General features: G+C 36.1%; 1 protein-coding gene across 1 annotated transcript in view; it reads left to right on the plus strand.

Annotated features, from left to right (window-relative positions):
• LOC115432062 (alpha-2-macroglobulin-like) overlaps nucleotides 1–13,119 on the plus strand; it is a 62,336-nt gene that overhangs the window by 41,113 nt on the left and 8,104 nt on the right. Inside the window, 9 exon segments of the mRNA XM_030152840.1 lie at nucleotides 2,445–2,560; nucleotides 2,646–2,697; nucleotides 2,945–3,028; nucleotides 3,737–3,913; nucleotides 7,959–8,034; nucleotides 8,114–8,270; nucleotides 8,469–8,543; nucleotides 9,594–9,756; nucleotides 9,843–10,030. Coding sequence (XP_030008700.1) covers nucleotides 2,445–2,560; nucleotides 2,646–2,697; nucleotides 2,945–3,028; nucleotides 3,737–3,913; nucleotides 7,959–8,034; nucleotides 8,114–8,270; nucleotides 8,469–8,543; nucleotides 9,594–9,756; nucleotides 9,843–10,030 — 1,088 coding nt within the window.

Here is a 13,119-nt window from a genome sequence, read left to right on the forward strand (position 1 = left end):
TCTGAGAAAAAACAAACATTCTACCCACTTCTGTAGACTGTGCTGTAGAAAATCTACTCCATGATGCAGCGGTGTCAAACTCAATTTAGTAAAGGGCCACATAGCCTACAGCCTTTTTTTGGTCTCCAGCTGGCCAGACCAGCAAAATAATGGCATAAAAACATATAAATAATGACACCTCCAAATTTTTGTCTTTGAGTACAAAAAAGGAAAATTACATTATGAAAATGTTTATAAGTACAGACCATCCTTTCACAAAAAAATGTGAACAATCCAGTGGCGGGCCGTGCATTTAGTACCAGGACCGGTTCTAGTCTGTCATATTAGGGTGGGCTGGTTGAACTAACAGGTGGGCAACGTGGTTGGTGTGTGATAGCAAATAGTGTCCTGAAGACTGACAATTTGAAATGCAGTCCTGACGGCTCTGAAAAGAAGTGGTTTGGGGGTTTATTTAAGTATATGAATCCCTTTATTGATCCCCAAAGAAGAATTCAGTTGTCTGGCAGCTCATCTGTGTTCATTTACTCTTTAATATAAAATAAAAATGATTTTAAAAGTCCTTAGTACATATTTCTTTTCATTGGATGAGCTTGAAAAATAAAAGAATGAATACTAAATACTACTAATAAAATAAATTATTCTCACTGTGGCCAGAATTTATACAAAAGGAAAGCAGTCTACTCTTGTTCAAACTCAGACTGAAAAGTGGCCCAATAGAACTGCACAAACAACTTAAACTTGGCCATAAGTAAAAATAAAAAAAATAATTTATATTTTTTCATATTTCACAAACCAAAAAAGTCTTATTCAAATTCAATCTGAAAAGTGACAAATGACAAAGAGAACAACAAATCTTTCTTTTTCTTCTAAAACCCTGAACTTTAGACTCAAATGTCAGTAGAACTATATACATATAAATCAAAAGTACAAAACTATTAGAATAACTCATATAATTTAGTGACAGAGATCATTTACCCCTCACTCAGTTTTTGTCCCTTCCTTGGGTGATGGTTGAGAGACCCTGTGTGTGTTTTACTGGCGTTGTGTTGCCCAATGTGTGTGTTTTATTGGCGTTGCTGTAGTCAGTGTGTGTGTACATAACGTGATGCAAGTGGCCGCCAAACCGGGCCGGCTGCTCTGCAGGAGCCCAGAGACAATGCTCAGCCCAAGAGCACGTCAACAAGCCAAAGATACAGTGAAACTCCAATTGAAAGAATCGTAGTATTAAACAGAAACCCCGACAGGTGCAGCAGTGACCTCGATAGGTGCAGGAGAGACCAAGGAGGGACGTTTAACTCCCTGCAGCCCAGAAATGGACTGTGAGCTGCTGTACGAGCGAATGAAGCGCTCAGGAAATGCAAAACAATAATGACAACCAATAACTGACGGAATAGAGTGTGCTGTAGGCTGCCCATCCAATCGCAAATAAGAGCCAATAGTAGTGTAGTCTGTTATGTTTTTCTATTGGATAAATGTTTTCCCTTAACTTTCGATAGGGTGGGCAAGACAGACATTTGGGTGGGCTGAGCCCACCCCTGCCCATGCCTACCGCCGGCCTCATTTAGTACCTGGGATTTCTCTACACTACAACCACAACAGTGCCATGTACATCACCTGGAGCAGTTCTCAATCAATATTTATCTCATAACATGACAAAAAAACATACAAAATTTAAGTAAAAAACATCATAGCCTACTCACCAGAGATGCTCATTATTTCTATACAAAATCCAACCTCCTTTCTTTCTGTAGGAAAACTTCAGTGACTGTCATGGGGGTGATCTGTGCATGTCAGTTCCATCAGTATGTCCTTTTTTATGTCCACGGTGGCCAAGGTTCAGAGTATCCTCTGTCCAGTCGTATTCCTGACATAAGTTTCTATTCTTTTGAGGGCAGAGTGTTCGACCAGCTAGCTAGCATCGGGGTTAACAACCTCTTTTCATGATGTCCAGCTTTTCTAAAGTCTGCCTTAAAAAAAAATTTTCAAGTATGTCCAAGATCAAATCATTGTCCGCTCCTGTGGACGTAAAACATTGTACCTCAAATGTATTAATAGTTCAATTCTTTCATTTTCTGAAACCGCTTTATCTTCACTAGGGTCATGGAGGTTGCTGGAGCCTGTCCCAGCTACTTACGGGCGAATGTGGGGTACACCCTGGACATGTCGCCAGTTCAGCGTAGGGCTTACATATAGAGACAAACAATCACTCTCACATTCACACCTATGGGCAATTTAGATTAACCGATTAACCTATTACCTGTTATGTTTTTTCCTCTGATTTTGGCTCCTGCAGTACAAAAATAATTTAAACAGTTGAATTATGTAAACATTTTTAGAAATCAGGAAATTAGCTGTATCTGTCTTGCATCTTTTAGCCTGAAAGTTGCTGCTTTCCTGAAATGCATGCCTTTACCAACATTTTACTCCATTTCATTTTAATTCAGGGGTGGTCAATGTGACTGTGACTGCTGAAGCTTCGGGCTCGGATACTTCCTGCAGTAATGACGTGGTTCCTGAAAGAGGCCGCATTGACACGGTCACCAAATCTCTCATAGTGAAGGTTTGTTGTTCTAAAAAGACATTTCAGATTCCTTTATGGTCACCACCAAAAGATTCACAGATTCCACCACTTTCTTTCTTCTCAGGCTGAAGGAGTTGAGAAAACAGATACATACAACTGGCTTCTCTGTCCTAAAGGTCAGTACAGTTAAGACGTATTTTAAATATTTTGAAAAGAAGAGCCAAAAGCTATAAAGTATAAAAAGAACTCTGCAGGTTAAAAATGTATTTCTGACTGTTGTAAATGTCACTATTTTGAAGTATGTTATTTATGCAAAAAAAAAAAAAAAACTGCTTTTGCTGTTTTGATTTGTTTATTGTAATTTACATCTGAGGTTTGTTTTTTGTATTTTTTTTTTTGTTTCTTTTTATGGGGGGGGGACAGGAGAGTCTTTGACAGAGGAAGTAAATGTAAATCTCCAGAAGGATGTGATCGATGGATCAGCTCGAGCTTCAGTATCAGTGCTTGGTAAACGGAATTTGAACTTCTGTTTTAATGAAACACATGATGTGACAACAGGCCTCCTATTTCGCTGGCTCAACTGTTGACCTGCTGTTGTACTGAGATTTTGGTAGGAAAACAATGAAAGGAATAAGAAATTAAATTCATCATGCGCATATTATACTTTCGCCCTCTTTTTAAATCTATTTTGCAGCTACTTTGCATGAGAATATGATAGATCTCTTGCAGAAACAAATGATTTATCCAGCACTTTTGTAGTAAAATTTATTTTTTATGACAGTAGAAAAAACAGAGTACATACCAATGACCAAAGAACTTGTGGCTGTGTCCTATGTTTTTTTTTCTTTCTTTCTTTTTTTTTTAATCAAAATGGTCTCACACTTACAAAAGTGCAGTAGCAGAGAACAATATATTGTTAAAAAAAAAGTAGGAGTAATAATAATAATAATAATAATAAATTTGATTAACCCTCACGTTCTGGCCATAAGATTTAATCCACATCACATTATCGGAGTCTAATGTTTTCCATTTTGACAGAAGTGCGTTCTACACATACTTTTAATCACTAGAGGCATAAGCTACAAGAGCTAATTATGATGGAATGGCTTCATAAAATTATTGTGTTATTTTCTTTGAGCACTTATTTGCCAGAAATGAAGTTAAATGTTAGCTTATTTTTTTGTTCAGTGTTAAAGAATCTTTGTTGGTGTGCAGGGGACATCCTAGGTCGGGCACTGAAGAACCTGGACGGAATGCTGCAGATGCCGTATGGATGTGGAGAGCAGAACATGGCAAAGCTGGCCCCAAACATATACATCCTCCAGTACCTGAAAAACACAAACCAGCTGACCCCAGAGATCCAGGAGAGGGCCACCAACTACCTGACCAGTGGTGAGTTAACTCTGAACTGGAACAAACACAATAAAACACAGAAAGTATGTTTTTTTTTTTTTTTCTACAAAGACCATCAGTTCAACTGGTAATGTCTATAGGTGAGTACTTGAAAAATAACATTTGTGTTAGTCAGTGGCAGCCATGGATTTGGTACCTGAGCCTTCAGTGGAGACTTACTTTACTTAATCCACATCTTAATACCAGCACTATGATGTCACAATTATAGCAACCATCAATACAATACAACTGCATAATAACAAGGCGTGGCACTAAAGAGCGAGAGAGACATTTGGCGTATTGAGGGTGAATACCATTATTACTAAAGCAACAAACCCAGTTAAGACAACTCCAGACCTCTACACAACAACCACAACTGTGTCATGTACATCATCTGGAGCAGTTCGCAATCAATATTTATCTAATAACATGACAAAAACATACAAAAGTTAAATAAAAAACATCATAGCCTACTCACCAGAGATGCTCATTATTTCTATACAAAATCCAACCTCCTTTCTACTTCAATGACTCTGTCATAGAGGTTATCTGTGTGTTTCAGTACCATACATAAGTCGTTTTTTATGTCCATGGAGGCCAAGGTGGAGTCTCTCCTCTGTCCCATCATATTCCTGACATAAGTTTCTATTCTCTTGAGGGCAGAGAATTTCTGCTTACCAACTAGCTAGCACTGGGGTTGGCCGTCCAGTTTTTCTGGAAAAGTACGCCTTGAATATAGATTTTTAAATATGTCCAAGACCAAATCATTTTCCCCTCTAAAAATTCTACCTCAAATGTATCACTAGTTCAGTTCAATTCAATTGACCATTACTGGCACGAATTAAAAAGAATATTGCCAAAGCTATATCAAATAAGTTTGCTCTCATCATCCATTTTGAGGAAGGATAAATGCTGACAACATTGGGGGCCAGCTAGCTGGGCCTGTGCAGAGCCATAGAGAGAGAGAGATGTGACACACTTTGATGTTGCCACTACGGTGATCGCGTGGTTCATGTAGTAAGCCTCAATAATTCCAAAATAAACCGCGCACTGTCATGTTCTTCTATAGAACAGACAGCAGCAAGTGTGTTATTGCATGGTAAATATAAAAATAAACCACACACAAGTATATTTCCAGCCGTTGTTGCACTACTGTATTTATATTTGTGTCAGTTATGCTTTTGAGTAGTGGGACTGACCACTGCGTCTATTGCTTTGAAAAGTTTAAAATTTAGTAGTAGGTTTACGTAGGTTTGTGAAACTAGCCCAGGACAAATAAAACTATTTACAGGCATCACATGCCTTTATGAAACATTAATGAAGTAGAAATAGAATAAAATAACCTGCAAAGTGGACAGATTTCTACCCAAGTGAATGACACTAATTAGCACATTACCCCAGCTGACAAACTTAACCGAATACCACCAGGTTCAGAAAAACAATGAAAATAAAACCCGCTGATAGCCACATTTGTACTAGTATTACTTTACCTTACAAGCTCCATAATTTGTAGTTGTAGTGGTTAAATCTCAACAGCTAAGACTCCTATTTTTTGGGGCATTTCATGTTTGATGCAGGTTCTTGTGTTGGTATGGTGTCATAATCTGGTTATCTCCTACCCCTAACCCTAATATAACACCTAGAATGTAACCCCGCAGAAATGCTCCAAAAAATAGGAGTCCCATCAACAGCTGGCAAAGTAAAGCTATTGGGCTACAGATGAAAATCAAATGGTTGTATAAGATTAAATTATAAGAATTTACAACTTAAATGTCCACTAATATGGGAAATACACTTGATAATTTGAAAAATGGCGGTATCTTATTAAGTTACCGCTGGAGTTGCTAGATCAGCAGCCACAGAAATGAATGTGTTCGGACACCACAATACTCAATGTTTGGAACTATTGGTGCCTCCATAACCTAGAAGTATGTCCATATTTCGTCTTTTTTTTTCTTCATTTTTTACAATGGGAGTTTATGGAAATGTCGCCACTCTGTTTTCTCTACCACTCTGGCCCTGTGAGATTAAACTGAAATCTAATTTGTTAAAGATACATTCTAAATTACACAAGCCTTCACTACTCATTCTGGAGGCCCAGGGAAGATAAGATTAACCCTCGCAACACATAGAGACTGAAATGTGATTGGACAAAATACTGGAAGTAGTGCAGCCAAGAGAAATGCTAAGAAATGAAGATAATAGTCTAATGGGAATAAACTAATACAATTCCATGGAACAAATATTAGAATTTAGGTTGTAAATGTAGGTCAGTTCTTCTGATGATGTTAATGCCAGCAGAGAAGGCCTTGCTGGCCCTGACAGCCCACCGCTGGTATTATTTGATGTAAGTACCCTCAAACAATTTTTAACCAATGCATTTAAAATTTCTATTCATTTAGAAGTTCTTTACTGCTGAAAAGGACAATAATTATTAATATAATTACTAATCCATTTAGAATTGATTAAAAGGACTTTGAATTAATAACACAGCATCCATTATTAGTTATTGAACATCTATTGTATTCAATAACTAATAACTACCTATTATTCAATGTAATGCTGAGTTCATAATGTCACCAATGAACCCATCTGGAATGAAAGGAAATGACACAAATACACAAAGACTTTTTTATATTCTTTTTTGTATTCAGTCTATATAGCTCAAATCCTCTGTGTCATCAGATTAACCCATTCCAACATATTCAGGTCTAACTTTGGTTTCTAGTGATCAAGGATTGCTCTAGCTCAGGGGTGTCAAACTCATTTTAGTTCAGGGGCCACATTCAGCTAAATTTGATCTGAAGTGGGCCGGATCAGTAAAATAATAACATAATAATACATAAATAATGTCAACTCCAAACTTTTCTCTTTAAGAGCGAAAAAAGTAAATTTACATTATGAAAAGGTTTCCATCTACAAACTATCCTTTCAAACAATGTGAATAACATGAACAAATTGAAAAAAATGAATGTAATTTTAACAATATTCTGCCTCAGTTTATCATTTTACATATGTACATTATAACGTACAGATCACAGTGGATCAAGAAATACACAACACATTTCAAATAACAGACAGAATGTTGTTAAAATTGTACTTACTTCGCTTAAGACAGTTCAGGTTGTTCATATTTGTTCAGGTTATTCACATTTTTTGTGAAATTATTGTCTGTTTTAGTGTAAATACATGAAAATATTTACATTTACAAAGACAAAAATGTGGAGTTGTCATTATTTATATGTTATTATGATAGTATTTGACTGGTCTGACCCACTTGAGATTGAATTGGTCTGAATGTGGAACCTGAACTAAAGAGCTTGTTCTTTGTTCTTCAGTGTAATTTTTGCATTTCACAAATTCATCCTAAGGGCCAGACTGGACCCTTTAGTGGGCCGGATTTGGCCCCCAGGCCGCATGTTTGACACCTGTGCTCTAGCTGCCAAGTTAATAGAACCTGGTTCTTATAAGTTTGAGACAAATTGGATTTATTACTTCTAATATATACACGTATACTCATTGCTGTAGTATATACAAATCTTCTGTATTTAAAGAAAATAATGCATTTGTTAGTATCTCTGTCTCACTTGTTTCATTTATGTTTGAATGACAAATATGCATCACGATTCATTTATTATTTCATTGTAAATCCAAGTGGCAAGCAATTTTGAATGCAACTACAATGCCTAATTGAAACATTTTTATATGTATGAAAATGTCTTATAAAATGAAAATAAGAACCGCTATAGCTGGTAGGTCTCAGTGTTTGATCCACTCTATAACACAGTAGTATGGTGTTGATGTTATTTTGCATTTCCAAATTTGTCTTGTGTTGAGTCTTTTGCTCATGGTAGCTAAATGTTATGATGATACTTAAAAAATTAACAAAAAAACGACCCTAAAAACTGATTTTTACTTTAACTGTTTTCCTTACTTTGAGAAAGGATTTTAAAATATTGACCTTAATACTATGTCCATGATTACCCATGTCCATGTTCCTCTCAGAGTGTGTGTTTTCACGCTTGTCCTGATGTTTTGGTTACAGGTTACCAGCGACAACTCAATTACAAACATAGCGATGGCGCTTACAGCACGTTTGGAACAGGAGATGGCAATACATGGTGAGAATATCAGAATTATCTCTACATCAGTGCAACGCTGATGAGTTAAGTGAATTCTGTTTGTAAATTTCCTCCTCAGGTTGACGGCTTTTGTCTTGAGATCCTTTGCAAAAGCACAGTCGTTCATCTTCATTGATCCAAGTGTCATGGAACAGTCTAAGACATGGCTGGAAGGAAAACAGCGAGAAAATGGCTGTTTTCAGCAAGTGGGAAAACTGTTTAACAACAGAATGAGGGTACAAATATGTCCCTTTAGAGTTTAAACTACTCATACTAATAGTTGATCATTTGTTTCTGTGGAATCAAATGTATATATTAAGTGTTTGCAACATTTTCCATCATATTATGGCACAGAAATAGATAATGACTCTTTGCATATTGGAGTAGTCACATTACAATAATAATGTTGTGTTGTTGGTGTTTCATCTTTACAGGGTGGTGTGTCTGATGACGTGACTCTCAGTGCTTATATCACTGCTGCAATGTTGGAAAGGAATGTGGCAGCAGATGTGAGTAGAAATATCTACATCCAGTACATGTTTTATATATCAACACATCCTATGTCAGTGTCAGTGCTGCCACTGGTAAATCTAATATTTAACAGTTAATTTCGGTCATGACATTCTAAATACCATTGCTCTTAGACCAGTTATATGATCATTGACAATTATTGTTCAAAATGTCAAAGCTTAAGTAAGCCCTAAGATAGGAGCTATAACCATTTAATTGATAAAATAAGAAAAAGACATGGAACACCAAAACATATGGAGGCACCTTTGCAAGATAACAAAGGAGCTGGAAAAAATACCACCATCTAAAAATTCCCCCAGCAAATTTATCCTGTTGATGATGAATGAGGATATTTGTAAATATAGTGTTACTGATCTAAAACATTTAATAACTTCTGAACCACTAATCCGATCATATTGAAATAATTAATCTAAAATGCAGTTTCTCAACTCTTCATCATCATCAGATATGACCCATTTGGATGTTGCAGATGAGGCTCTGTAGTGAACATGGAAAAACCATCATCTTTTGCAACATTGATTCAATGCTAAAATCTGTTAAGTTTGAGAAATGGCTGTGGTTGTAAATTATGGTTGTTCAATTATGATACATTTTGCTGAAAAAGTCACCTTTTCTCTGTTTTGATGTAAAAGACTCTGATCTTTTATGAACGTCTACTTTACCTGTAAATTATACAGCAAAATATTTGATTTTCCTTGAAAAAAGCAAAATGCAGAGGTTGATGTGAAATAAATGGTGATTGATCACTTACGCCAGCCCTTTGATGAACTGGCAACATGTCCAGGGTGTACCCTGTAGCTGAGCAACCCTAGTGAGGATAAAATGTAGAAAATGTTGAATGTTAAATTCTTTAAGGGTGACATTTAAGACCTTTGGCCCATTGCTCATGTTTCACAGTAGCATTATAGAGACAATGCTAAAAGTTTTGTGTTTTGAAATGTAATTGTCTTTGGTAAAGTAATGTAATAGAGTTCAGTACATATAGTTGTTGCCTGAGAATGTCTAATGCAGTGGTGTGTTTTTTACAGAGTCCTGTTTTGAGCAACAGTCTGTCCTGCCTCAAAGCATCCATGAGGGACCTGACTAACACCTACACCACAGCTCTGATGGCCTACGTCTTCACCCTAGCAGGAGACACGGAGGCCCGTACTCTTCTTCTGGGCCATCTAGACAAAGTTGGAGTTTCTCAGGGTGAGTCATCCTCCTGTAGCAAATCACTCTGTCATATTGTGAGGGTAACTTATGTTGTATGTCTGTGTGTTGATGGCTGATTGTAGGAGGATTCCTTCACTGGTCTCAGACAGCAGAAGACACATCAGCGTCTTTGTCCGTGGAGATCAGCTCTTATGTCCTTTTGGCTAAACTCAGTGCTTCTCCTTCTACGGAAGACCTGGGCTATGCTGCCAAAATCGTCAGATGGCTGACGACCCAGCAGAACTACTATGGAGGCTTCTCCTCCACACAGGTACGTAATAAACAAACTTAATAATTGACTCCCACTTCCAAGGACCACTACAGAATTATTCAGCCCATTAAACCCAGATTTACTTATTTTTTCATAGTTTGCTGTTACAGGGATAGTGAACAGACTTTTGTGTGAATGTATTTATTTATCTTCAGGCATCTCTTGAAAAGTCATTTTTATGCACTTGCTTGTATATAATGTGGTCCTTTTTTAAATCCTTCTATTCTATTGTTTTGTCTTCTTGTTTTTACTAAACTTCTTGCTTTTGTGACATGATGTCATCTTTTGAAATAGAAAAATTATGTTTCTATTTTCTTTTTTAAATGTATTCTTTATTGGCAATTGCGTTACATTTACATAATCTCTATCATTTACAAAATATACAGGATGAAGTAACAGAAAAAAATAAAAAGGAACTATGTACAATTAGGGAGTATTCCTTTCTATTTTAAAAAAAAAAAGAGACGAACTAATGTGACAAACCTATGGGGCATTACATTATGAATACATTTTTACAAGTATGAAGTATTGTGTGCTGTCAATTTTCCATGTTGTACTTGTCCATTGTCATGTCCGTCATTTAAGTTTGGGCTCTGTTGCGATAACTCCCCTCTGGTACGAGCCTTTTTAGCTGCAGTCAGAAAGATGTTCATTGAGTATTTGTCTATTTTGGCCACTTACGAGGTATATGTCATGATGGGGTGTGAATGATTGGACTCAAATGCATGATGCTGAAGGGAGAAACAGAATTATTAACAGAATAACAAAGCTGAGGGATAAACAAAAACCTGAGGATGGTGACAGTAAGAATCCATAGGAAGGGAAAAGAGTCCTGGTTATAGAGAGGTAGAAAATGACAATGATCCACCGCTGCACAGCTGCAGACATGAACTTTTTATACAGGTGATTAAGATGCTGCAACAGGTGGAAATCACTGCAAAGGAAGAAGGGAGAGGGAGGAGCTGGTGGCCATGCTGAAGCAGGCCGTGACTGTACAGTATAGTCCCATAATGCCATATATCATTTCAACCTCAAGTGGCAGCACAATTTTTAAAAATGTCTCGCAGAACTTTTGTGTCCTCCAGTAGTCTTTAGTAACAGGACAATCCCAGAAAATGGTTTACATTTTAGTTCTTACATTCCTACATATTCCTACATACTTTTTTGAACTGGTACATTTCCAATGATGTCTCCAAATTATTCATTCTTCCTTAGAAATACCTTTTTCAGTTTTATTTTTTTTGTTCTTATTCCATCTGGTTTTACTTGTCTTTACTCTGTGACGTGCTGTCATCTTTTACCACTGATTTTCTCTTTCTGTATTCATTAATCTGTTGTTTTACATCATTCACTATTAATTTTGCATCTTTTTATCCTCTTGCTTTCAACGTTATTATCTACATCTTGCATTTGTTTGGCCTTGTAGATGTGCTTGTTCTGTTGGTACATCACCTTCTGACTTTCTTGGTTTTGCTTCACCAGTTAAAACACACGCACAAACAATTGTTAAGTGTTAAAACACTAAACCATGCATGTTTTTCAAGGGATATAGTACAATTACATGTAAATGATAAAAGAAATTGATTGTAAAGGGTTCCCAAAATTACATGTATGTATTTACTTAATAGAGATACTGTTAAAAACTACACTACTATACAAAAGTCTATGTCAAATTTAAATGAGCATTCATATTTATTCATATTTATTTGTCATTCACGTTTCTTCACATAGAACAAGAAAATACAGAAAACGTGTGCCCAACCTTAAAAGACACACAAAAACTGAACTAAATTGGTTGTAAAGGTTAAAGTCACTATTTACAAGACAAGACACCATGACAAGAAGACAGGACTGTGCAATAGATGACTTTTGCACAGAATTGTACATAAATGTTAGATGTGTGTTTTGACAGTGTCAGTTGGTTTAGACACGAAAAGAACTTGATTAGGGAAACATGACATAAACACTGGTCTCTGGATAGTAAGTAATCAAAGTTTGTCCCCAGCCACTTCCTTCTAAGAATGGTCCCCATCACTGACTTACTCATGATATTTTATATGCAATTTTTTAGATAAACACTAGAGGTCACCAAAAGACAGCATGTAAACCCTGGTCATATTAAGCCTCTTTAACCCATAAAGACTCACACAGCCACTGGCAACCAGTAGATAGTATTATCTACTGATCTAAAATGTTTAATAACTTCTGAGCCACTAAACCTATTAGTAGATGCAAATAATTAATGTAAAATGCAGGTGGTTAGCTTTTCATGGTCATCAGATATGACCCATTTGAATGTTCAGAGGCTCCAAAGTGAACATGGAAACCCGTCATCTTCTACAACATAGAGTTGGATCAAGTAAAATTAAAATATACAATACAATACAATAAAATTAAAACTATTAATGTTATCATCCTTTTGACTATTGAAATATCAAAACTTAAGATATGTAGAACAATGCACATTCAGTATGAGTATGTGGAAATTTGATTGTCTGGTTCATGTTTTTGTATTAATTTATTTTCTCTAATCTAAGCTGTAAACTGATTCATGTATAGAAAGTGTGGACAGACTTAACCCTGTAAAGCCTGAACCATTAAATCATTGACAGAAAATTATTTGAAACTGAAACCTTTATTGGTCCTTCTGAACGACCCTTTTTTTTTTTTTTTAACTATCAGTTTCCATGTATGAGTTTCAATTTTGTATCATATTTGATACATTGGGCCTCAATGCTCAAATATTATTATTTTTGAACAAACAAAAACATAGTATAACACAAACATGTCTAACAAATTGGTAATTCCTTTTCAAAACTGGCAAAGTTCTGCCTCCTTCCTTATTAAAGACAATCTTGTAGTGTCACTGGAAAGGCTTCTGGTGAACGAATTCCTCCCCCTGGTGGATTATCTGTGTATTGCATGTATCTAATTGTTTACATCACGTTTTTCAACAAAAAAAAAATCACACTAGAGGGCTTCAAAACTCATGTATCAAATATATTACGTTTTGTGTTATAGGGTTAAAGGGGTTATATTTAGCTAAACCCACTTTTGTCTTTGGTACATTTATTTCAAAAAGTTTGAAT

The sequence above is a fragment of the Sphaeramia orbicularis genome, chromosome 13 (assembly GCF_902148855.1).
Source record: "Sphaeramia orbicularis chromosome 13, fSphaOr1.1, whole genome shotgun sequence".
NCBI classification, from domain to species: domain Eukaryota; kingdom Metazoa; phylum Chordata; class Actinopteri; order Kurtiformes; family Apogonidae; genus Sphaeramia; species Sphaeramia orbicularis.